Source organism: Orycteropus afer, unplaced genomic scaffold (assembly GCF_000298275.1).
Source record: "Orycteropus afer afer isolate SDZICR_OR568_19922 unplaced genomic scaffold, OryAfe1.0 scaffold00070, whole genome shotgun sequence".
Lineage (NCBI taxonomy): Eukaryota > Metazoa > Chordata > Mammalia > Tubulidentata > Orycteropodidae > Orycteropus > Orycteropus afer.
The window spans coordinates 883,473-910,123 of NW_006921657.1; the positions used below are offsets into that span (position 1 = coordinate 883,473).

Sequence of the window (26,651 nt, forward strand, 5' to 3'; positions counted from 1 at the left end):
AGAATGGGAATTTCCGAGCACTTGATTGTACTCATGAGGAATCTGTACCTTGACCAGGAGGCTGTCGTTCGAACAGAACAAGGGGACACTACATAGTTTAAAATCAAGAAGGGAGTGCATCAGGGTTGTGTCCTTTCTCCACAATGCTATGCAGTACTAAAGAATAATGTATAGTCTGCAAAACATCACATAATATGGATGAACTTGGAGGACATTATGTTCAGTGAAACAAGTCAATCACAGAAGGACAAATATTAGTTTGTTGTTGTGGGGGGTCAAGGAAAGGTTTATATATGGAGTGAAACTTTCTTTGTTGGTTGCCAGGGTTGGGAGGGAAGGGGAGGGAACATTGAAAAAAAAATGCATTGACCCATGTCACTTTAGTTTTGTGTATTTCACTGTGTTGTTGTTGTTGTTATGTGCCGTCGAGTCGGACCCGGCTCATAGAGACCCCTCCTTGGGTTTCCAAGGCGGTATCACTAGGGAAGTAGATTGCCCAACCTACCTTCTGAGGAGTGGCTGGTGGGTTTGAACCGCCAGCCTTCTGGTGGGCAGTCAAGTGCCTTAGGCACTATGCTACCAGAGCTGTACATAAATTATACTTCAATAAAATGCATTTAAAAAAATGAATAAAAAAATACAAAAATGTAACTTTCACAGAGCTCCCCCCAACATAAATTCAAGTAATACATGCTCATCATAGAAAACTTAAAAAAACATGGTTAAGAAGAAGAAAACAAAATTCATATACAATTTCACCACCCCAATGTAAGCAGAGAGCTAGTATTATTTTAGTGAAATGTATTTTTGTATAATAACAGAATCACAGTGTATGCTCTTCCATAAGCTTCTGGCCTCTTCTCTCCATTAGCATAAGCCTCTTTATCTTTGATTTCTCAAAATAACCACAAATACAGGCCATTGTGCGTAACAGTTTCAGTGAAGGTTTAGGGATACAATGAGAGGGCTGACATAACCATGGGACACCCCAAAGTTTGATCTGAACATTAGAAATCCCATTCTCAGCAGTCCTATGTATGTTTCTCCTCTGGAAATTCCTCACCTGACTGTGACCGCTGGCCTAAGTCCTCTCTCCTTCACCACCTCCACAGGACCCCTCCACAGGACCCCACCACCACCACCACCACCACCACACACACACATATGCAAGCGCTACACCTGTGATGTGGTGAATTAGTTAATATGGCTCTTCTAGCCATGGATCCATCCACATCAGATGGATCTTCGCACAAAGAAAAGAATACCAGAAAGATGTTTACTTGTGTTTTACTGACTATGCAAAAGAATTTGATTGTGTGGATCATAACAAATTGTGGATAACATTGAGAATGGGAATTCCAGAACACTTAATTGTACTCATGAGGAACCTGTACATAGACCAGGAGGCAGTCGTTCGAACAGAAAAAGGGAACACTGCATGGTTTAAAATCAAGAAGGGAGTGCATCAAGGTTGTATACTTTCACCATACGTACTCAATCTATATGCTGAGCAAATAATCCGAGAAGCTGGACTATATGAAGAAAAACGTGGCATTAGGATTGGAGGAAGAATCATTAATAACCTGCGATATGCTTAAGACACAATTTTGCTCGCTGAAAGTGAGGATGACTTGAAGCACTTACTGATGAAGACTGAAGAATACAGTCTGTAATATGGATTACATCTCAATATAAAGAAAACAAAAATCCTCACAACTTGTCCTATAAGCAACATTATGATAAATGGAGAAAAGATTGAAATTATCAAAGACTCCACATTACTTGGTTCTACAACTGACACCAATGGAACCAGGAGACATGACAACAGACAATGTACAGCACCGGGCAAATCGGCTGCAAAGGACCTCTTTCAACTGCTAAAGAGTGAAGATGTCTCCTTGAGGACTAAGGTGCACCTGCCACAGCAGTGGTATCTTCAATCACCTCATATGCATGTGAGAGCTGGACAATGAATAAGGAAGACCGAAGGAATGATGCTTTTGAGCTGTGGTGTTGGTGAAGAAGGCTGAAAGAACTGTGGACTGCTAAAAGAACTAACAGGTCTGTCCTGTTAAGTGGAAGTGCAGCTGAAATGCTCCTTGGAGGCAAGAATGGCCAGACTTTGTCTCGCCTACTTTGGTTATGTTGTCAGAAGGGACCATTCCCTGGAGAAGGATGTCATGCTTGGTAAGGTGGAGAATCAACGAAAAAGGGGAAGGCCCTCAGGATTGACACAGTGGCAGTAGCAATGGGTTCAAGTATAGCAAGAATCATGGAGCTGGCTCAGGACCAGGCGGTGTTTCATTCTGCTGTGCATAGGATCGCTATGAGTCAGAGATGACTTGATGGCACCTAACAACAACAACAGCCATGGTCTTTGTGACTCCCACTGGATGAATGGGTGGAACTGTGTAAATGTGAGGTACTTTGTGGGCCACCAAGGGCACTAGATAGCTTGTTAGAAATGTACGTAAGGTACGTGCACTCTTGGGTGGATGGGACCATGCAAAATAAGGTATATAGAACACTAATGTTGGGATTCGTCAGTTCTGCCATCCCACTAGGCTTAAAATGAGCCATCACAGAGGCAGAAAGGGGGATCTCACTACCGTGGTTCAGGAGTGGAGTGCATCTTTGGACTCAAGATTCCTGCGCTGAATCTTCTTGGCAGAGAGATGGTGGTAGCAGAGGCAGCAGAACTAAGAGAACAGGACGAGACAGAGCAGCAGGCTTGCTAGCCCATGGACCAAGAAAGCTGAGTGCCTTTGGGCAGCTGGCTGGCTGGTGAAGTGGGGTGTACCTACTGGCAGAATGAAGAGAGCTTTGTAACACTTGCCTGAAGGAGTTCTGGTTGTGTAGTGATTAAGGTGTTTGGATGCTAATCAAAAGGTCAGTGGTTTGAACCTACCAGCCACTCTGTAGAAGAAAGATGAGGTAAGTCTGCTTCTGTAAAAATTTACAGCGATGGAAACCCAATGGGGGTCGCTATGAGTCGGAATCGACCTGATGGTAGTGAGTTTGGTTTCAGTAACACTTGTCTGACTAAGGCAGAGGGCAGAAGCCAAGCCAGGCTGAGAGGCTGAGGGCCAAAGAGAGGTGTGCCTGAGTCATGGGGATCCTGTTCTGATCAAAGAATTGGTCCCTGAGCATTCCTGAACCTGAATTGTAATGTTACTTCCCTGTAATCTTGAGTATTGCCTGTGAGTTCTTTGTGGCCACTGCAACAAATTATCAAACCCAGCAGAGGAGTAGAGAGTGCTGTGGGTGGGACAACAACTCTTCTAGGATGTTCTGTTGTTAGGGAACTCAAAACTCTCTGCTTTGTGGTACAGAACAGTTAAGTTCTCTTTGTTGCACTCCTCCACTTTTCACCCTATGTTTTAGGTTTTAGCCTCTTCCCCCATCAAAATAATCCTCAAGTGGTGGTGGGTTTTTTTTGTTGTTGTTGTTGTTATCATGGGTTTGTACCACAGGTCTTAAAATGACAGACTTCCCTTACGTACTCACATTCCTCGGCAAGGCTTCCTGGCCATTCTCTGCAGACAAAGGACTCCACTTAGTGATTTCATTTTCCCATTAAAATCAATTTTGCATCCTCTCTACTGGCTTCTCCCATTCTCCACCTTAGAAAGCAAAAAGTTCAGGTTAGTTTTGTGCTTAAGCATCTTTACCACTCTACTTACAGTTTCATATTATCAACGAAGAAAATGAAATTCAGGGAGAACAAGATGTGTAAATTTGAGCATTCTCAAAGATTGTTGGGGTGCAAGAGCAGAGAAGGGCCATGAGCCAAGGGTTGTACTTCCCAACGGGGCAAGAACAAGAGAGAGGGACACAGCAGCCAGTGAGGTGGAGGAGCCCCAAGAAGGTGCCAAGGGTCCAGGAGTATGTAAGGTGCAGTGGAAACTGCAAATCAGAAGTCACAAGGGCTTCTTGCCCAGACTATTATGTTTGGCCAGCACAGTTAAAAAAGTACATAAACATAATTTCTTATTATAAAATGTTTCTTTATTAAAAGAATCTCTAAATAGGAATCAGAAGAAACCTCCTTGAGTCTCACTGCTCTAACAAAGTACTGATATTTTTATGTATTTTTTTCTACTTTGAAAAACAAAACAAAACTCTAGAAACATTAGTTTGGGGGAGTCTTTTCCCCCATAAATTCAAGTTATGCTGTTAAAATGATACAGGTTTAAAACATAAGCAGTATTATAAAAAAAATTCTGCAATAGTCAGAGCCAGAATTAACAAGGGGTCCCTGTGTTGATTATTCCTGGAAATAGCTCTTCAAAGGCAAGGCCCCCGTTTCACAAAGAGAAACAGCACTCAAGTCCTTATACCTTTGAGCTGCCAAGTGGTCAAGCTACTGCTTGGCCTTTAGTACTCTGTTGGCACATGTATTAGTCTCCTACGACTGCTTTAACAAAGTATCACAAACTGGATGACTTGTAAGAACAGACATTTATTTTCTCATAGTTCTAGAGGCTAACGGTCAGTATTCAAGGTGTTGGCAGGGGCATATTCTCTCCAAAGGCTCTAAGGGAAGATCCTTCCTTGCCTCTCCTAGCTTCTGGAAGCTAGTCCTTGGTGGGAAGATGCCTCTTAACATGGTCGTCCTTCCTTTGTCTGTCTGTCCTACTTTTATGACACTAATCAGACTGGTAGCATAGTGCCTAAGGCACTTGACTGCTCACCAGAAGGCTGGCGGTTCAAACCCACCAGCCACTCCTTGGAAAGAAGGTTGGGCAATCCTACTTCTGTAGTGATACTGCCTCGGAAACCCAAGGAGGGGTCACTATGAGTCGGGGTCGACTCGACGGCAAACAACAACAACAACAACAACAATCAGACTGGCTTAGGACCCACCCCACCTAAGTATGACCTACTGTTAACTGATGACATTTTCAAAGGCCCTATTTCCAAACAAGGTTGTAACCAGTTACTTGGACAGGACTTTAACATTTATTTCTGGGAGACACAATTAAATCCACACCACTATCCCCAAACTGCCGTCGAGTCAGATCCGACTCATAGTGACCCCTCCTTGGGTTTTCAAGGTAGTATCACTATGGAAGTAGATTTCCCAGTCTTGCTTCCAAATACCACGTTGTTGTTGTTGTTGTTATGTGCCGTCAAGTCAGACCCTGACTCATAGTGACCCCTCCTTGGGTTTCTGAGGTGGTATCACTACAGTAGATTGCCCGACCTTCCTTCTAGAGTGGCTGGTGGGTTTGAACCACCAGCCTTCCGGTTATGAGTCAAGTGCCTTAGGCACTATACTACCAGAGCTCCCAAATACTATCATAGTATCTTTAAATGAGCTGTATCTTAATTTCAATTCAAAAGCAGAACCTGAGACCAAAATTTATGTGTTTGCGAGATGATATAGGAAGCACAGTATGGAGTGGAGAAGTAAGGAGCCAGGGAGAAAGGAAAGCCAGTAAAGATGAATGACTGAGTAGGTTTCCACTCTGGGCACCTGGGGCTCCAACCCACTGGGGATCATCTGAGACTGTGTAGATCATACCTCAAAACTATACGTACACTCAGAGTTGAGGAAGTTGGGGTGTTTATCCACCAACTCCTGTCCCTCATTGGTTGATACCTCCTGGGTGTTAATTCCAGGCACCTCAGGCCCACCACCCATGCAAAGACCAGAAAATGCCCTAAAGCAGGGGAACACAGATCCTTGAGGTAGGAAGCCTTTTGCATATAAGGGAACTGCCCACTTAGGTAGGAAGGTTTTTGCATATAAGGGAACTGTCCACTTATGCTGCAGGTAACCTCCAGGGTGAGCCAAGAAATGAGACAGGGCAAGGAGTGCATCTGCTATTATAGAAATATGGCATTCTGGTTTCTTGTTAAAGTATCAGAAAATCTAATAAACTGGGTTTACATTTCCATATGAAATGGCAAGCCGTTGCCTTCTTCAGATGGGATACTTACTTTCTAGTGTGCCACAGTCACCACTTCTCCTTAATGTCTCCAGCTTTACACCAATAGTCAAGCATGCATTTGTTTTGTTTTTAACACCCCACCCACTTCCTGCCTCTATGTAACTTGCCTGGCTCCTCCATGAGCGAGCATGAGTTTGAACCCTTTGAGGAGGAGACAGGCCAATGCAGCACTTAGGCCAAGTAGACTTCAGAGTCGACATTTGGTTTCCTGGGACCAAATCTTTAAATATGAAGCTGTAACAGGAACCTGGAGGCCTCTCTTGACAACCTGCCCAGCTCTCATTATGACATTTAGCCTGTGATTGATATTGTGTGTGTCATCGAGACCTTGGCAGTTAATCTCTGGGTCGAATCTATGGAAACCAAACGGAACAGATTTGTCTTCCCCTTCCATTTTGGCTGTGATCTGGGAAACAGACACTCCTGGCCTGAGAAGCAGAGATCTGGGAGCCATGCAGAGAGGGATGCACACAAGCCGCCTCCAGGATTTGGAAAGAATACAGGTCTGTGGTTTCTGGACAGCTCTGAGCTTTGTTCTCTTCCCCCCATCAAATCTGCACGCTGGAGGATAATAGATCCCAGAGCTCCTTCTGCATGCCAAGCTGCTCTGGGTAGACCACACCACTTCCTCTTCTGTCTGGAAATCCAGCCTAGGCTTTCAGCACAGAGATGGGGAAAGGGTGTTCCCTCCAAGTATGAAGAAGGAGAAACGGCCTCACTGAGGGTGAGGTCAGCTTTATTGATCAAAGGAGACAGGCAGAGATTTCAGGATGGAATTTACTCCAGTGTCTCCCTAAAATCACCTCTTCCTAAGCCTCCTTTAGTGGCTCAAATGACCTAAGCCCACATATTTAGGGTTCAAATGACCTAAGCCCACATATTTAGGTCTGTGGTGCTCAGCTTCCTCTATTCACTTCAGAACAGAACGTTGGTATCATGGTGGGTTGAGCTTCAGGTCTCTCAAAGCAAAGGACCACAGCCTTGTGGGACCTGAAGCAAGAGTTATGACAATAATCATAGGAGACTGAGGGGTCTGTGCTGGTGCCTGCACAGGAAGTTTCTAGCCACCCCTTGAAACAACTCCTCCCTTGCTGACTAGAAACACTAGCAGGAGGCCCCAGAGTCAAGTTCAGGCCTGAGAAACCACCCCCTACAGGGTGTTCATTCTGCATTCTGCACCTCCTTCACCCTCTAATTAGGCCAGAGGCTCATTCCAGCTTCTATGGCTCTCCGTAAGTATCCAGCACAGGCTTCACCATCCTTTATCATCATTTACCCCTTCAGTTGCCTTATATACATGTGAAAGCTGGACAATGCATAAGGAAGATGGAAGAAGAATTGATGCCTTTTAATTATGGTGTTGGCAAAGAATACTGAATGTACCACGGCCAGCCAGAAGAACAAACAAATTGGTCTTAGAAGAAGTACAGCCAGAATGCTCTTTAGAAGTGAGGATGGTAAGACTTCGTTTCACGTACTTTGGACATGTTATCAAAAAGGAACAGTCCCTGGAGAAGGACATCATGGTCAGTAAAGTAGAGGGTCAGTGAAAAAGAGGAAGATCCTTAACGTGATGGAATAACCCACTTGCTGCAATGATGGGCTCAAGCATGGCAATGATTGTGAGGAGGCACAGGACTGGGTAGTGTTCAGTTCTGTTGTACACAGGGTCACTATGAGTCAGAACTGACTTGACGGCACCTAACAACAACCCCCTCAATCATTCCCTAAGTCATTCATTTACTCATTCCATTCATTCACTAAACTACTCCTTCATTCAACAGATATTTCCTGAGCACCAGGAAATGGAAATATCTACTGTATCCTGGACTCGAGACTAAAAGATACACACCACTGAAGTCTCATCTTCAAGGAGACCCTGGAGTAAGACTAGTCCTATCCAACAGGGCCTCATGGAGCTTTGTAAGTGGAGGCTGACTTGTGTGATGAGGGTGAGGATGTCACCACCACAGAAGGAGGTGGTGCCCTCCCTCGTAAAGTCATTTGTGTCCAACTCACAACCCCAAGGCAGATCTCCATCCTACCACATGCCTGTGGTAGTTAAGTTTGTATGTCAACTTGGCTGGCCCTGGATGAGTGTGGCTGGGCAGCTGGATGTAGTATTCCCCATGATGAAACTGGTCATCAATGCCATGGTAGAATCTACTGTGAGCAGCTGAATAGCTGCCTTAGGGATATGGTCTGCTTCCTGTATACAAGGAGAAGCCTTTGGGGAACGGTCTCTAGCTTATGGCACACCTGAACCCTGCGTGTAGCCATGCCATTGTTCAGCAGCTTGCCATGCTCTGCCGACCTTGGAGCTTTCAACTGACTTGAATTAATGGCCTGCCATGTGGTTTGGGGGAGCTCTGGTAGCATAGTGGCTAAGGCACTTGACTGCTAACCAGAAGGCTGGCGGTTCAAACCCACCAGCCACTCCTCGGAAGGAAGGTAAGGTTGGGCAATCCTACTTCCGTAGTGATACTGCCTCGGAAACCCAAGGAGGGGTCGCTATGAGTCAGGGCTGACTCGACGGCACATAACAACAACAACAACAACAACATCATGTGGTTTGGTAACATCAGGACTGTGCCTTTTTACTTGCCAACCTTGGGCTTGTTGGTCTCAGCACCTAGCAGCTGTCTGAGTAAAGAAACGCCTCTAGCTTCAGTAGGCTGGGAGCAGGAGGCAGAACTGAAGCCCAAGGTTGAGGGATTTTCACCCAGCCCCTAGAGGCTGGCACTTTGAACTCGGACTTAAAGCCTCCAAATTGTAAGAATAAACTCATTTTTGTTAAGGCCATCCCATTTGTGGTCAGAGCAGCACTAAGTCACCAGAACACTGCCAGTCAGCCCAATGCACCTGACCAGCCCAAACCTCCTGCTGCCACTGCAAGTAGTTCCAGAGGTGGTGCACAATGGGGGTCAGCACCTGGTGTGTCCCTTGGTCACCTTGAACGTGCTGACAGCCCACCGCTGGGGAAGGCCACACTTCTGGAACTTTTCTATGAGGTGGACCTTGCTGCAGATGTCCAGGTCAGCCCCATGGTCCCAGAGCACTGGCTCTACCAGCTGTGGCATGCTCAACTCTTTGAGAAGGTCCTTTGGTGTGTCTCACAGCATGTTGTCCCACACCACAAACATCTATGCAGAACGGCAGGAGAGCATGTGGCTGGTCATGGCCCTCACATAGGACAAGCACAGTGTGGCTTTGCTGTTCAGCTCCTACTGTGCCCAATGCCTCAAGGCAGCCCCCTCCCCAAGGTAAGAGACATTGACACAACCAATGTGGAGCTACTGGGCTCCCCAGAGCAGCTTCATGACCTGGTCGACCATGGCTTCACCAGCTCCAGTGACTTCACCTTATGGAGGTTCAGGGTGTCAGAGAAGAGTGCCACTTCCTGGAGACGAACCAATGCCTCATATTGCAGCACAAACTCTATGTGCCCGAATATCTGCCCAAAGAAGATCACCTCTACCTGGTTCTGTCCGGCCAGGTGCAGGATCTCTCTGATCTCAGAGGGGCTATATGCATGTTTCAATAACTTTAGGTAGCCCTCGTAGGGAAATACATCTTAATGCTCAATGAGGAGGTTGTTGGCACCCAGGGGAACAATCTCTGAGAGGTCTGAGACCTTTGGTGGAGCTGCTTTAGGGTCCAAATAAACCATCTGCTCCTAAAAGGCAAAGAGCCCAACATTTCAACATTCTTTGTGAATTCCTATACCAAAATACTCTTGTCTGGGCACTTCTTCCTTGACTCCCTCCTCCATGAGGTAAACAGAAATTAAGTTATTTCAAGATTTTGGGTCTACTGTCCCTGTTTTTTTCATACTAACTGTCAGTCCTGGAATTGCTGCTACCTCCTCAGGCTCATAGCATAGTGGCTAAGGCACTTGACTGCTAACCAGAAGGCTGACGGTTCAAATCCACCAGCCACTCCTCGGAAGGAAGGTGGGGCAATCTACTTCCGTAGTGATACTGCCTTGGAAACCCAAGGAGGGGTCACTATGAGTCAGGTCCGACTTGACGGCACATAACCACCACCACCACCACCTCAGGCTCAAGTTGGTTACCAAGAGCACCCAGAAATCTCTGAGTGGCATCTGATTTAACACTTACTTTTACAGTTACAGATTGTTAAGCAGATCTCTTTTTTAGTCCAAAAAGCCTAGGTTTCCTCTATACAGTGTGGAAGAGCAAAGGTGTTACTTTGAAGACTAACCCAAGCTCTGGTGATACAGTGCATTAGGCATTTGACTGCTATCCAGAAGGCTTGTGGTTCAAACCCACTAGCTACTCCACAGAAGGAAGATGAGGCAATCAACTTCTGTTGTAAAGATTTACAGCCTTGGAAACCTAAGGGGAGTCACTATGAGTCAGAATTAACTTGATGGCAGTGGGTTTGCTTTGGCTTTTTTTAACCCAAGGCATGGTATTTTCAATTGCCTCACATGCATGTGAAAACTGGACAATGAATAAGATGACTGCAGAAGAACTGATGATCTGAATTGTAATGTTGGCAAAGAATGTGGGATGTACCACAGACTGCTAGAGGAATGAACAAGCATGCCCTGGAGGAAGTACAGCTGGAATGCTTCTTAAAAGTGAGAATGGCCAGACTTCGTCTCCTGTACTTTGGTCTTGCTGTTAGAAGGGACCAGTCCCTGGAGAAGGAAATTATGCTGGGTAAAAGGGTCAGTGAAAAAGGGGAAGACCTTCAATGAGATGGACTGACACAGTGGCTATGATGATGGGCTCAAGCATGGTAATGACTTTCAGGATGGCATAGGACTGGGCAGTGTTTCGTTCTGTAGTACACTGGGTCGCTAGGAGTCAGAACTGACCTGACGTCACCTAACAACCACCACAAAACAAAGGAAACAACCACAAGAACCCTTAATTTACTAAGAGTGACTTAGGGAAGAGCCAGTCCAGTTAAACAAGAAGACTGATAGCAATGAGCCAAAGCCATATGCATATGAATGGTAAGAAGTCAAGGGTACATTCTCAGGAATGCAGAGACAGGAGCTTATAACAAAATGGAGTTTTGATTCATACCGTACATCAGCCATTTTATTATGCAAAATGCCTCTGTTTTAAGAGGTTTGCTAGCACACCATCATCCAACCCCAACAGCCATCCTGCTTCATTCACATCTTTAACTATATCCTCCCAAACAGTATTTTTTTCCCCCAACCATATTATTTTTTAAGCAAATCCTAGCTTAATCTGTGAGTATTTCAGTATTTCTAAAAGGCCCTGTGATATAATTTACTATGTTCCTTTGTCCTCTGAATTTCCTGTAAATTGGATGTTATATCTAGACTCTGACAAGATTCCATTTTTTCTTCAGCAAAACTATATTTGTGGCAGTGATGTGTTCTTCCATCAGAAGGCACATACTGTTTGATCATCTCTGCTTATGCTGTTAGTCAACATTCAATGCCTAGATCAATCAGTTCATCGGGCATTGTGAAATGGTGATTCGTTCCTTCTACATTATCTGGAATTCTTCTATAAAAGGGAAACTTTCTCTTGTCCACCCAGTAGTACAGTTTGCACAGAAAAGAAACAATAAATGCTAGATTCTTCTACTTTACTCATCAGTCTTCAAAATAATGAGTTGGTTCCCTAGCATCTTTCTACAATGTACAATGGTTTTGTTTTGCTTAAGTATTATTATGATTTACATGTTTGGTATGTTTTAATCCACCACAGTTATTTTTCACAGTTAATGTTCAAATGGTCCCACTTTTGACAAGCAGGAGCCTCTTCAAGTTGTAGTCAGAGCATTTTTACATGATTCTAGAAGCCTCTGAAGGAGCTCTGGTGGCATAGTGTCTAAGGCATTTGACTGCTAACCAGAAGGCTAGAGGTTCAAAGCCACCAGACATTCCTCAGAAGGAAGGTTGGGCAATCTACTTCTGTAGTGATGCCGCCTCGAAACCCAGGGAGGGGTCGCTATGAGTTGGATTCAACTTGATGGAAATGCGTTAGCAGCCTTTGAATCTACCAATCCTTCCTTACAGCATTCCCCTTCCCAGACCGAATCCCTCATCTCCCTGGCTCGAAGTATTTTTTCTCAGAAGACTAAGGCCATGTGTTACAAATAGTCTCAATTTACTATTTTCCTTGTGCCTACCTCACAGATTGTTAAGAAGATTAAATAAATTAATGATTATAAAGCACTTGCAACAGTGCCTGGCACAAAATAAATGCATTGTAAGTATTTGTTAAATAAATGACATCCCCCCCCGTCACTCACCTCCCACCTTTTCTTCTTCCCTCCAATCTCAGAGCATGAGTATAATTCCATTCCCAGACTGTAATGTAAGTGTACCATTCACTCAGCTCAGGAAAAAGACACTGCTTAATTCCATAGCATATCATTTCTTTGGGGACAATGGAAACTCTCCACCCACATTTCACTTATAGAGCCTGACATGCTCTCCAAACACCCATGTCAGTGTGCAAGCACAGCTTCCTAGTTCAGAACATCTCTTCTGACCCTCTTGTAAGTTAACACAATTTCCAACCTCCCATTGTGAGAGATGACTTCAACTGAAACTGACTTCAACTGTCTCAACAAGTTATCTAACCCTTTTGACAGTCTGCTGACATACACGGCTATTCACACTCAGAATCTCGATTTAGAGATGTCCTTTCTACTGCCTGGTAGCTTCCTGCAGATGTTCATTATGCCATAGGCCTGGAATGCCAGGAACCTTCTGGGCCTTCCTAACTGCACCCAAAATGACCTAAACTAGGGCTCTGCTAGCATAGTAGCTAAGGCACTTGACTGCTAACCAGAAGGCTGGCGGTTCAAACCCACCAGCCACTCCTCGGAAGGAAGGTTGGGCAATCCTACTTCTATAGTGATAACTGCCTCGGAAACCCAAGGAGGGGTCGCTATGAGTCAGGGCTGACTCGACGGCACGTAACAACAACAACAGTAGGTTACAGTTAGATGAAGGAAAAAGTAGGAGCCAATGAAGGCGCAAAATCTAAAAGAATGGTGGCAAAAGACTGGCTGCCTTCAAAGATTTCTTACCCCCAAAGACCATGTGGGATTTGCTGAAAATCCACATTGGTCTGCCTCAGAGGTCCCATCATTCCTCTTGCCCTCTGGCTCTGGAGGAGACTGGAATGTTGGGAAGTTTAACTGTCTTCATGGCCTCCCTATGTGGCCTGGGAAGAGAAAGCAGGAGTACAGCAGGATGGAGAAATGCCTGCCAAATTTTAAGACTGGTTTATGCCTACCTTTGTGTCCTCTGCTAACCCCAATCCTGATCCTCTCTCACGGCCAGCTGCAGAAAGGAATGAAATCCTTTGGCTCCAAAATGTCATCTGGAGAACCGAAGACAAGCCTCAAGAATGCCTACCCGTCTGCCAAGAGACTGTTGCCAAAAGAGGAGGAAGGGAAGGGGGAGGACTACTGTACCCCTGGAGCCTTTGAGCTGGAACGTCTCTTCTGGAAGGGCAGTCCCCAGTACACCCACGTCAACGAGGTCTGGCCTAAGCTCTACATTGGTGATGAGTAAGTGCTGAGCCAAATCCCACTTTTGGCCCTACCAGGAGAATGCAGCCACCCCCTTCCCAGGTCACACTCCTCACTGCCTCTAGCTTGTTGTCTGAAAACTCTTATCAGTTAGGGCTGGGCTTATTTTTATATTACAGAAAACCCAGAAAAGGGTTTAAACAAGATAAAGGCTTGTTATTTCTCTCTCTCATAAAAGAAATCCAGAGAAGGTAAGCTGCAGCTGGCATGGCAGGGACTCAGGCTCCTGTGATTCTGCTGCATCATCTTGGGGTGTGGCTTCCTTCCTAAAGGTTCTGCATGGTCCAAAATTACTGATAAAGTTCCAGCCATCAGAACTATACACAGGATCCAGATAGCAGGAAGGTGGAGGGAAAATAAGAGTAAAGGGGCATCTTTCCAAAGGAAAATCCACCCAAGACTTCCACTGCTCCTAGCTGCAAGGGAGGTTGAGAAATGTAGTCTTTTAGCTGGGTATAATACCACCAAGAATAACATCAAATCCTAGGTTGGTATCATAGCTTAGCAAAGTTGAGGTTACTGATTCCTTCTCTAGATTTTTATAGTCACCATTTCCTCTTCTTCAAACAACTGGAAAATGCTTATCATAAATAATAATAATAATAGTTATTTATTGAACACTACGCTAAGTGTTACTAAACCAGGCACTGTGCTAAGTGTGTACGTGTGTGTGTGAGAGAGACAGAAAAAGAGAGAGATTTGGGTAAAAGTTTACAGAGAAAATTCATTTTCTATTCAATAGTTCATACATATTTTGTTTCATGACACTGATTATAGTTCCCTTCCCACATGCAACAGCTCTCTTCCCACTTCCTCCTTGTAGTTACCTTTTCCTTGTGTCCTTCTATCCTATGTAATCCTGCCCTTTGAGCTATCTCTTTGTGTGTGCCAAGCATTTTGAATGCATGATCTCATTTTACTCTCACAATAACCCAGTAATAGAGGTAATCTAATTACTCTCATTATAAAGACAAAGAAATTGAGGCAGTTAAGTAACTAGCCCAAGGTTCCACAGCCCAGTAGGTGGCAGAGAGCTGGGAAGTAAATGCAGCTCTGCATTAGGCAATCCACTTCTGTAGTGATACTGCCTTGGAAACCCAAGGAGGGGTCGCTATAAGTCGTCCGACTCAACGGCACATAACAACAACTGCCCAATTCAGAGGCCTTGGTTATACCACCACTTTGCTCTTCTCTCCTTCCCCCAGTTCATGATCCATCTTTCCAAAGATATGTAGTACAGGATTCCTGCGTGTGTGATTTTGAAACATATCTTGATGACTAAAAAAAACCTAAGGACAATTGTCTAGCTGCAGCAAGATCCAGGGGCTGCAATTTCATTTCCTTTATTTTTTAAAATTTTTAAGTTATAAAAATGTTGTGGTTATGTTTTTGTGTCAACTTGGCTGGGCCTGGTTGAGTGGCTGGGCAGCTGGATATAGTATTCCCCATGATGAGACTGCTAATCAACTCCACGGTGGAATCTACTGGGAGCAGCTGAGTAGCTGCCTTTGGGTATGTGGTCTGCTTCTTGTATATAAGGAAAAGCCTTGGGAATGGTCTTGAGCCTATGGCATGCTTGGACCCTGCATGTAGCCGTGTCGTTGCTCAGCAGCCTGCTATACTCTGCCGACCTTGGGACTCACAATGACTTAAGTTAATGGCTTGCCGTGTGGTTTGATAACATCAGGACTGTGCCTTTTTATTTTGTCAACCTGGGGCTTCTCAGCCTCAGCAGCCAGCAGCTGTCTGAGTGAAGAAATGCCTCTAGCTCCAGTGGGCCGGGAGCAGTAGGCAGAGCTGGACCCCAAGGTTGAGGGGCTTTCACCCAGCCCCTAGAGCCTGGCACTTTGAACTTGGACTTAAAGCCTCCAAATTGTAAGAATAAACTCCTGTTTGTTAAGGCCATCCCATTTGTGGTATATTTCTTGTCAGAGTGGTACTAGGTAACCAGAACAAAAAATTAACATGCCCTTTTACACCAAATTAAACTAAAGAGCAGAGCATGAATAAACTCTGTCCTCTCTCAATTCTACCACTGAATAACCAGTATTAAATTTAGACACACACTTCCACTACTTTAATCTATGCTAATATAAACATAAGGAAACATGTGCACACATATATGGCTTTTCATTTATCTTAATTTTTTAACAAAAAAGGAACCATATTATATATGCTATTCTGCTGTTTTAATATTTCATAGTAGAGTTACCATAATTTATCCAGTCATTTCTCAGTTATTAACATTAGAGGAAACTTCATGAAATATATACAGGAACTTTCTGTACCTTTTTTTTTTTTTTTAGTAACAGCTTATTGAGATGTAACTTACACACCATAAAGTTCATCCTATTAAAGTGCATAATTCAATGGTTTCTATTATATTCACAGAATTGCACAAATATCACCACTATCAAAAACAATTTATCACCCCAAAAAGAAATCCCATACCAATCAGCAGTTACTGTACAAATTCTCCCCTCCCCCGAATCTCTGGCAACCACTAATATACTTTCTGTTTCTGGTTTCTATGGGTTTGCATATTCTAGACATTTCATATAAATGGAATCATACAGTATGTGTCCTTTTTTTCAATCTGTCTTCTCACTTAGCATAATGTTTTCAAGGTTCATCCAAGTTGTAGTATGCATCAATATTTAATTCCTTTTTAATGACTAATAATCTCTGTATTATTTTTGTAACTTTTCTGTAAGTCTAAAGTTATTTCAAAATAAAAGTTAATATAAAAAAGGTACACATAACACTCTAACCCAAAATATCACTTTAAGAAATGTAACTTGCAGAAATAAAGGTACCAATACATAAAGAACAGTATGTACAATGTTTATTACAGCATTGCATGAAGTAGCAAAAAGAGGAAGGATCTGAATCTCTTGTGTTTTAATAATTAAAAAAATGTAATAAAATTATTAAGTTTTCTTATTATGAAAGTAATATATACTCATTGTATAAATACTGAAGTCTTAGTTTCCCCTTTAGAGTAACTAGTGAATCTTCCTCATAGGGCTGTTTAGTTCAGTGCCTCGTACATAGTCAGCATTCAATAAAGATGAGCTGTAATAATAAAATAGTGGTTACTGTGAGGGAGAAAACTTTCAAATCTTCCAAAGCAATCACTCAAAATCTCATTTCTCTAAAGCTACTCCTATCAACAGTTTAGTGTATTTCCTCTTGGACTTTCTGTGTACTATTTTTTGGTTTGGAAATTTTTTCCATATATAATTATATATTTTTATAATATTTACTTTCTACATAACTATAATTTTATACATAACTATATTATTCATTTCATCTTGTTTTTTTTCACTTAGCACTATTTCATAAACATTTCCCCTTTTCATATAGTTTCATATAACCAATTATAGTTACATAGCAAATGGATAGAAAATCATTTAAGTACTTCTCTATTGTTGAACATACTATTTCCACATTCTCATTTTTATAAATAATGCTGCAGTTGGCATCTTAATGCATAAAATACTTTGCACTGTTTCCTTAGATCTGACCCAGTAATGGTAAAAGCAGAGAAAAGGAGACTAAGATTTTTAAGACTTACACTGTCTCTATACACCTCTTTCCTTTGCCTAAAATGTTCCTCCCTTCACTTCATCTCTGTGTTCAGATCCTACCCAACCCTCAAAGGCATTAAAATATTACACCTACCATGAAGCTGCTTTCCCTGATCCCACAGTGAGAAGTAAATTTTTCCTTCTGTGTATTTTATGCCTTTCCTGTGGCTTATAACAGTAATACTAGCTAAACTACGTTGAAATCTTACCACATGCTGTACCCTGTGGTGCCATCATTTAACCCCACAACAACCCTATGAAGGAGATTATCATTACTCCCATTTTACATATGAACAAACCAAGACTCAAGGAATTCATTCACTTAGTCATTCAGTTAATATTTTGTGGGCACCTTTGTGCCAGACACAAAGAGGAAACTGAGACTCAGAGATATTATTAAGTGACCAGCTCAAGGTCACACCACTAATAAGTAGTAGAATTCACACTCAAACCCCTATCAAGAAAACTTGGTCAGTCGGATTTAAAAAAAAAAAAAAAGCTGTTTTACAGTTGAGGAGAGAAGAAGAAATGTGTAGAAATGTAACCAAGAACAGAAAGAGAAGCAAGCAGTGGAATGGAAGAAGTGTGGGGTTTGAGTCTTGGCTCTGCCAACGGTCACCTGTGTGATCCTGGATAAGTTATTTTGCCTCTCTTTACCTTACATGAGGAGCTCTGGTAGCACAGTATCTAAGGCACCTGATTGCTTACCAGAAGGTTGGTGGTTCAAACCCAACAGCCACTCCATGGAAGTAAGACTGGGCAATCTACTTCCATAAATATCTACCACCTCAGAAACCTAAAGGGGGTCGCTGTGAGTCAGAATCAACTTGATGGCAGTGAGTGTGGTTCTTTGTTTGTTTTTACCTTATATGGTAGCAATAATAGGGCATAGGATGAAGAGTAAATGAATTAAAACAAGTGCTTATAGTAGTATCTGGCAACAGTATATTGGTATATATACCAAAAAAAAAAAAAAAAAAAAAGTCACTGCCATGTAGTCAGATCTGACTCATAGTGACCCCTCCTTGGGTTTCCAAGGTGGTATCACTACAAAAGTAGATTGCCCAACTTTCCTTCCGAGGACTGGCTGGTGAGTTTCAACTGCCAGCCTTCTGGTTAGCAGTCAAATGCCTTAGGCACTACACCATATATACATACTGGTAAATGCTCAGTATGTGTTTGGTATTATCATGTATCAAGGAAGCTTCACAGAAGAGATAGATTCCAAGCTTGATTGTGGAAGATGGGTAGGATTTCAACAGAAATTTCAGGCAGAAGGAATAGGATGAGAAAAGACATGAAGAGAACAAACAGAATGATTTATCTGGAATACAGGGGATGAATGTTGTAGAAAGTACATTTTCTGAAGATCTGGGATTGACTCAAGTTCTACCACCCTACAATCAGCTTAGTTTTAGTAGTGCTACAACAGCAGATGGCCCCAACATCTCAGGAGACTACTACTCAATGGCTTATTTCTCCCTCATGTTATATGACCAACTCTGGCTGTGCTCCAGGTCATCTTTACTCCAGGATCCAGGCTGATGAGCAGCTTCTATCTGGGTTATTGCCAGTCTTGTGGCAGAGACTTGACAAACCACAAGTGAGTGAAGAACTGACACATGCATACATTTAATTGGCAAAGCAAGTCCACACCAAAGCCAAACATCAATGGGCAGTCAGTGGGCAGGAATGTATAATCTACCTCAAAGAGGGGCAGCAAATGTTCTGAACAATACTACAATCTACCACAGCCACCTGGTAAGGTACAGTGGCTTTGAGCAGGTCCTTTTATTTCTCTGGGCCTATGTGTTTATCTCTAAAACTGGTTACTAAGAAGATTCCAAGATATAAGGAAATGTGATGTTATTCTTGTTAGGTGCTTCAGAGTCAGTTCTCACTCAAAGAGTTCCTATGTACAACAGAATGAAACACTGCCCAGTCCTTCATTATCCTCACAATCCTTGGTATGTTTGAGCCCATTGTTGTAGCCACTGTGTCAATCCATCTCACTGAAGATCTTCCTCTTTTTCACTGACTCTCTACTTTTCCAGGCAACGATGTCCTTCTCCAGGGACTGGTTCTTCCTGGTAACATGTTCAAAGTACGTGAGACAAAATCTCACCGTCCTCGATTCTAAGGAGCATTCTGGCTGTACTTCTTCCAAGACAGGTTTGTTCATTCTTCTGGCAACTCCATGGTATATTCAATATTCTTCGTCAACACTACAATTCAAATGTGTCAATTATTTTTTAGTCTTTTTTCATTGCCCAGCTTTCATGTACATATGAAGCAACTGAAAAGACAATGGTTTGGGTCAGGTGCACCTACTCATCAAAGTGACATCTTTGATTTTTAAGATTTTAAAGAGGTATTTTGCAGCAGATTTGCCCAATGCAATATGCCATTTAATTTCTTGACTGCTGCTTCTATGGGCATTGATTGTGAATCCAAGTAAAATGAAATTCTTGACAACTTCAATCTTTTCTCCATGTATCATGATGTTACTTATTGGTACAGTTATGAGGATTTTTGTTTCCTTTATGTTGAGGTGTAACTCATACTAAAGGCTATAGTCTTTGATCTTCATCAGTAAGTACTTCAAGTCTTCTTTACTTTCAGCAGGCAAGGTTGCGTATTCTGCATATCATAGGTTGTAACAGCATTTTGTAAATTATAAAGTAATAGACAAATGCAATGTTACTGTTATTGACAAATCACTGTTACTTAAGTGAGAAAAGAATCATTGGTTAGGGGCCAACTTGTAGAAGGTTTGAACACCGAGCAAGAAACTATTCAGGGAGCCATTGAGAGTGTTTAAGCAGAGTATTCTAGTTAAACAAATACTTGATAGTAACGTTGATGCTCTGGCAGCATAGTGCCTAAGGCACTTGACTGCTAACCCGAAGGCTGGCAGTTAAAACCCATCAGTCACTCCTCAGAAGGAAGGATGGGCAATCTACTTCCGTAGTGATACTGCCTCGGAAACCCAAGGAGGGGTCGCTATGAGTCGGGTCCGACTCGATGGCATATAACAACAACAATAAAGTTGATGCAGTAAAATATGCTTGCCTCCTTGACATTTGACCATAAATCTGCCTCTTTCATTCAAGGAAATGTCACTGCCCTTTCAATTCATTCCAGCTCTAACTAATCCAGCCCCCAAACAAACATGCACATGCACAGGCTAGGCTAGCTAAGTGGAAGCATCCTAGACCACTGCAGCTGAAGAAACATTCTGCAAGTGTGTTACCTGTGTGCCCAGGTAGGGGAAAAAGCCGAAAGTTAGCCAAGCTTAGTGCTTGTCCCTGACATCTGCTCACTATACACTTAACAAGGTTAAGGAGACTCAGATGCTTATTGAAATAGCAATTAATTCCACTGCCAATGCAACCTGTGGAGGTCCCGGCTAGGAGCAAGCCAAACTTCCTTTTGCCTTTTGCTTCCTGGGCTCTTTGGAGGTGCTGCCCAGAAGCAGCAAAGTCTCAGAGCTGATTCCTCATTCACAAAGTCCTAGTTTTTGTGTTTTCTTCTTCTTTTTTTGGACAGCTGAATTTTACTGCATCTTAAAAATACCACCCATAGGTCTTAGGAATCATGCAGCCTCATTTCTGTAGCTGGACAACTCTTAGATCTTATTTATCAGCCTGTTGAATGATTCTTTTCAGAGACATAGTTAGGATCCCCAAATTTTTGGATATCCTTGTTTTTAACCTGTTGTGCTGCTGAATTAAGGCAGCTGAATTTGATACAAGTTCAAGGTTGTTTCTTTTAAGAATCAACTCAATTTTCTGGACATGAATACTCAACAAGCAACAACTGGCCTCATCCAAAACTTACGGATATATTTTTCACCCAAGAAGTTTCCAATTTCAACAAGAGACACACTCTCCTCAATAATAACAGACTTCATCTTGTAACAGAAGCCCAGTGTAACACCACTGATCATGTTTTCCACACGACTATAGTGTGAACTGTACCCAGATCCCTTCTATTTTGCCCCCATTTGTCAACGTGAAGCTTTTTCTTTTTCTTTCCAAGGAGACTGAGTTCTACATTGATGTGACTGAAGTTCCTTCTCAAGGCTCCTCTGGGGCCCTTCACAGTAACTGTGCATCCCTCAGAGTGATGTCGACATTTTCTGGCATATCGACAGTCTGGCTGCTGAGAATGGTCTTCATTCTCACAATAGATGTGGCAAAGAGCATAAAGCCCCAGCTTTAATTTGATATTTGAGTTTAGGTTGAGTTTTCCTTTTCCCTGAAAGCACCTAAGACTTTTGAAAGTCGAGCACCAAGCCTCGAGCAACAAGTCCTGGTTAAGAGTCAGGGCTGAGCATGAATGTTCAGGGGCAGCAAGAGCCATCAATCCCTTCCTGGATCCTATATCAGTGTCTTTTGACACCCAGTGGAAGCCATACTTACCTGAGAAGCACCTTGCTCTTTCTCCTCCTCTTTTCTCAAGGGCTTCTTTACAGGCAGAAGGCTGAGCACCTGACCTGAAAGCATCATGTCTGGTTTAAATACTGGTTCCTGCATGGCCTTAGATAAGTCACCAGAGCTTTCTGAACATCAGTTTGTTTACCTGTAAAATGCAGCTTCAAGGAGTTAATAATACACATAAGAAGCTAAGCATAGCGTCTGGCATATAGTTTAAAAAATAAAAACAAGCTTACTGCCCTCAAGTCGATTCCGACTCATGGTAATCCCCACTGGGTTTCCAAGGCAGTAATTTACAGTAGATTGCCCCAACTTCCTTCCACGGAGCTGCTGATGGGTTTGAACTGCCAACCTTCTGGTTAGCAGTCAAATGCCTTGGCACATAGTTAGCACTCAACAAATGTGAACTATTATCAGGCAGGTTCTGGAAATTTGACTCAGTATATGAGGGAGGATAAGAACAGCCACCAACCACACTTTGCCACTAGGGGTCTCTCTGCACTAAGGGGAAGCCTTGGGACAGAAGAGACCTCTGGGCTAATTTCTCCCCTGAGAACCTATCATGAACCTAAGGCCAAGGCTTGGGAGAAGGTCTCTCCTCATGGGCCTTTTCTGACTCTCATTCCTCCTGACCTCCACGGGTACTGTTCTGGCCTTCCAGAAACCAGAGTGGCCTAAGGAAGCAGGAACATATCAAAGCCCTCCCTATGTACCTCTGCATTTTAGAATTTGTAAAGTATTTTGTAAATCTCAGGATTTCCTGAGGAGATTCACCAAGTGGGATGTCTGGTAACTCCAAGTCCCCACTGCAGCCTGGTGAGAAGAGGCCACAGGCAGGAGGGGGTGTGGCTGGTGCTCAGAGTGCTGGTCAGTGGAGGTGGTCCAGCCAGGCCAACCAACATCTACCTTGCAGATTTTTCACAAGGAAGTCTTCTTGCATCAAATGACAGCCCCCTTTCCCACCTATTTCCCACAACTTGGTTCTGAACAAATCAAATCTGATGCTGTCAAGGTCATTCCAACTCATGGCAACCCCCTGAATTCAAGAGTAGAATTGTGCTCCACAACAGTGTTTTCAAGGCTGTGACCTTTATGAAGCAAGTCTCCAGGCCTCTCTTCCTGGCGCCGCTGGGTGGATTCAAATCACCTATCTTTTGATTAGCACCACATTTTCACCACACAGCAACTGCTTTCCACAAGGTAGGTGGTCTGAATCTATAAGTAGGAATTGTAGCATTAGCATGGAGTAGAGCAAAAGCAGGTCTCAAGGCACATAGTTCAGGTCTTCAGTGCATGTGGCCACTGTGTGGCCTCTGGCAAACATTTCATTGTTCTAGGATTCAATGTATTTGTAAAATAAAGGGATGATTTCAAAGATACCTTCTAGCTCCAAAATAAAACTCTTTAAGAAATGTCCCATTAAATAAATTAGGCTTTATTAAGTTCAAGCACACACTTGTTTTATTACTTTTAAGTCATTCAAATTAGATTTAAATTAGCTTAACCAAGTGTTGCCTTCTAGAGAGCTGGAGACTAGCATCAATGATGAGATAAGAATGATTCATAGGTTCTTATCAATCAGCAGTCCCTAAATGGGTGCTTCAAAAGTGCTTGACAATGCTTGAAAGCACTAAGTTTCTGTGATTTAAATATTCTCTCCTAATCTCATTCACATCTTTCATTTGCTTAACAACATCTTTTTTCTTTCTTTTTTGCCCCTATAGTCAGCAGGAAGAGAAGTATCTCAGCTACTGTCAAAGTGATTGCAAATTCCTAGGCAGAACAGCCTCCCATAACAATGTTTGCCTGAAATAGGATAGTTGAGAAATCTCTCTTCCCTCTCCATGCTGTGGGCATCCCTGTGAGCCCAAGACCAGGACCTGTTAAGATGCCATGTCTCTTACATGATGACGGCCCTAAGACAAAAAAAAAAAAAAAAAAAAAAAACACTTACTCCAAGTCAGAACTGACTCACAGCGACCCCCTTGGGTTTCCGAGGCAGTATCACTATACAAGTAGACTGCCCAATCTTCCTTCCAAGGAGTGGCTGGTGGGTTTGAACTGCTAGCCTTCTGGTTAGCAGTCAAATGCCCTTGGCACTACACTACCAAAGCTCCCGAGGGCCCTAAGTAGCCTTATATTAAAACTACCAAACTCAAAAAACCAAAGTCACTGCCATAGAGTCTATTCCAACTTATAGAGACCCTCATTGGGTTTACAGAAGTAGACTGTCCCAATGGCTTTCTGGTGAGGTGGCTAGAAAGTGAGGTGAAGGTAAATAAGCTGGCCAGTCTCTGGCTGAGAGGCAGCCTTCCATAGTGCACCTGCAGATGAACCTTCCTCTGTAAAAGGAACTATGTGACCTGTTTCTTCAAGGTAGGGCATGGACATTTAGGATGCAGCAAACACACAGCCAAGACTGACCATTTAACATGCTGAAAGAACTAGGAAACCCAGACTCTGGTCCTCCAAACACTAAAACTGATTGAGGCACAGCTAGGCAGGAGTCGGGGCAAGGTGACCCGGGAGAGACATCTGAGGCACACTGGCTTTGCCCTAACCTTCTCAAACTGGATGACAGCTTTTCAGTTAAGGCCTTAGGCAACATCAACCACTTACTTTCACAGTTAGCCAAATAAATGCCTAGTCCAATCTTTAACACAACATCATTTCTCAAAACCAGGCCTCCCATACATTTGTCCTCCTTTAGCCTCCACCCTTGGAGGATGAGAGTTTGGGGAGAAAGGGCAGACAATGAAGAACTTTCTAATTTTTCTCAATTAAAAATCCAGAGGCCATACTATAATGACTGCAGTAGTCAGTATCTCTTGAGAACTAAGGAAATAATATCAATAAAAATATGATACATGTTTACATATTTAATGAATATATGACATATACATTATAGAAAACTTAGAGAGCACAGATGAAAAACAAAATTAAAATTGAAAAGAAAATTAAAAGTCCTTAAAATCCTATTATCCAGAGATAACCATTGATAATATTTTGATGTATATCTTTCTAGTGATTTTTTCCCCCTGAATTTGTCTCTTTAACTTTTCAAATAAACTTGAATATTGTATCATTCAACTTTACAAGAATATTTTAAGGAAAACACTGCCACTGTAATTGGTTCTATTGACAAAGAAACGTGAGGCTTCCAGAGGTTTAGTTGCCTCAGTTTATGCAACAGTTTAAGTTCATAAATTAGAGTTCCTGGCCCTGCACTTTCTGAGGGTCTTCAACACTGAAAAGATCCATCATTAGCAAGTAGCAAGAACACTCAAGAAACTAAAAGGCCAGAGAATTTCACTTTCATATTGTGGTAGTTCAGTTTGTGTGTCAACTTGGCTGGGTCTGGTTGAGTGGCTGGGAAGCTGAATGTAGTTCTTCCCCATGGTGAGACTGGTAATCAACTCCATGGTGGAATCTGCTGTGAGCAGCTAAATAGCTGCCTTATGCAATGTGGTCTGCTTCCTGTATATAGGCAGAAGCCTTGGAGAATGGTATCTAGCCTATGCATCCTCGGACCCTGCATGTAGCCATGTCGTTGCTCAGCAGGCTGCTATGCTCTGCCGACCTTGCGACTTACAATGGACTTAAGTTAATGGCCGTGTGGTTTGATAACATCGGGGCTGTGCCTTTTTATTTTGTCAACCTTGGGGCTTCTCAGTTTCAGCAGTGATGTCTTGAGTGAAGAAATGCCTCTAGCTCCAGTGGGCCAGGAGCATGAGGCAGAGCTGGACCCCAAGGTTGAGGGGCTTTCACCCAGCCCCTAGAGCCTGGCACTTTGAACTCAGACTTAGAGCCTCCAAATTGTAAGAATAAACTCCTGTTTGGTAAGGCCATTCCATTTGTGGTATATTCCTGTCAGATTGGCACTAGGTAACCAGAACACATGTCAAGTGAATTAACAAAGATCAGAAGCTAGAAATATGCTCACTGTTTTAAAATCCACCTACAAACACAGTATTGCCATTAAATTGGCACTGGATGGTACCAAAATGTAATCTATAATCCCTGCCCACAAGCAATTTGCAGCATAGTTTTGGAAACAAAATATACATATTCATTTAATAAACATATATTAAGCACTGTGTATCCACTACTATGCTAAGTGTTGATAAGAAATGAAGACTAAAAGAGGCAAGCTCAGGAATAATGGGTGAGCAGTAAGCCTTGCAAATAATTGTAACACTACCGAACAAGTTAGATGCTAGAGATATCTGTATAAAGTTCTAAGTGAACAAGCAACTCTGTCCAGGATAGTCTGACATGGCTTTGCAGAAGAGGTGACATGTAATCTAAATCTTACAAGAGATGAAAAGGTGTTCTAGACAGAGGGAACAGAATGTGCAAAGGTGCTAACTCACTAGTATGTACAAATCCACAGAGAACCCAAGAACCCAGGAGGTATACTCAGGGAAGGGCCAGAGTTTGAGGTGGTTGGACATGAAGGTAAGCAAGAAGCTGGCGAAAACCAAGCTTGTGAAGGGCTTCCTCTGTCAGGCTGAGGAATTTGGGCTTCAGCTTTGGGAACCCACCAGCTGCTCAGCGGAAGAACTGGGCGACCCACTTCTGTAAAGATTTACAACCTCGGAAACCCAATGGGGGTTGCTGTAAGTCGGAAACGACTCAATGGCAATGAGTTTGTTTTACTTTTTGGTTTTGGGGAACTTGGATGTTGCTGAAAGATTGTAAGCAGGGCAGTGCTAAGAAGGCAACTCTGAAAGCGAAGGGCACGAGTAGTGGGACCAAACCAAAAAAACCCAAGTTCACTGCCATCGAGTCATTTTCCAACTCACAAACCCGTCTTTGGGTTTCTGAAGCAGTATCACTATGGAAGTAGATTTCCCAAATTTCCTTCTGAGGACTGGTGGTGGGTTTGAACCAGCCTCTTGGTTAGCAGTCAAATGCCTTAAGCATTATAACACCAGAGCTTCCAAGTAATGGGGCAAAGACACCAATTAGGAAACCACTATAATGGTCAAATTGAGAGGTGAAAAGCACTTGACCCACAGAGGACAAGAGCTGATAAAATATTTAAGAGTTCGGAACCATGGTACTTAGTGAGTGACTGGCTGAGAGGTAAAGAGAAGGAAGAG

At 42.9% G+C, this 26,651-nt stretch overlaps 1 protein-coding gene and 1 pseudogene across 1 annotated transcript in view; one reads left to right on the top strand and one right to left on the bottom strand.

Moving 5' to 3' along the window:
• Positions 1–8,771: 8,771 nt before the first annotated feature.
• On the bottom strand, positions 8,772–9,627 carry LOC103196885 (annotated as a pseudogene).
• A 3,672-nt stretch (positions 9,628–13,299) lies between these two features.
• DUSP29 (dual specificity phosphatase 29) overlaps positions 13,300–26,651 on the top strand; it is a 41,598-nt gene continuing 28,246 nt past the window's right edge. The window contains exon 1 of the mRNA XM_007940589.2: positions 13,300–13,496. Within this exon, the coding sequence (XP_007938780.2) occupies positions 13,300–13,496 (197 nt within the window). The remainder of the gene's footprint in view (positions 13,497–26,651) is intronic.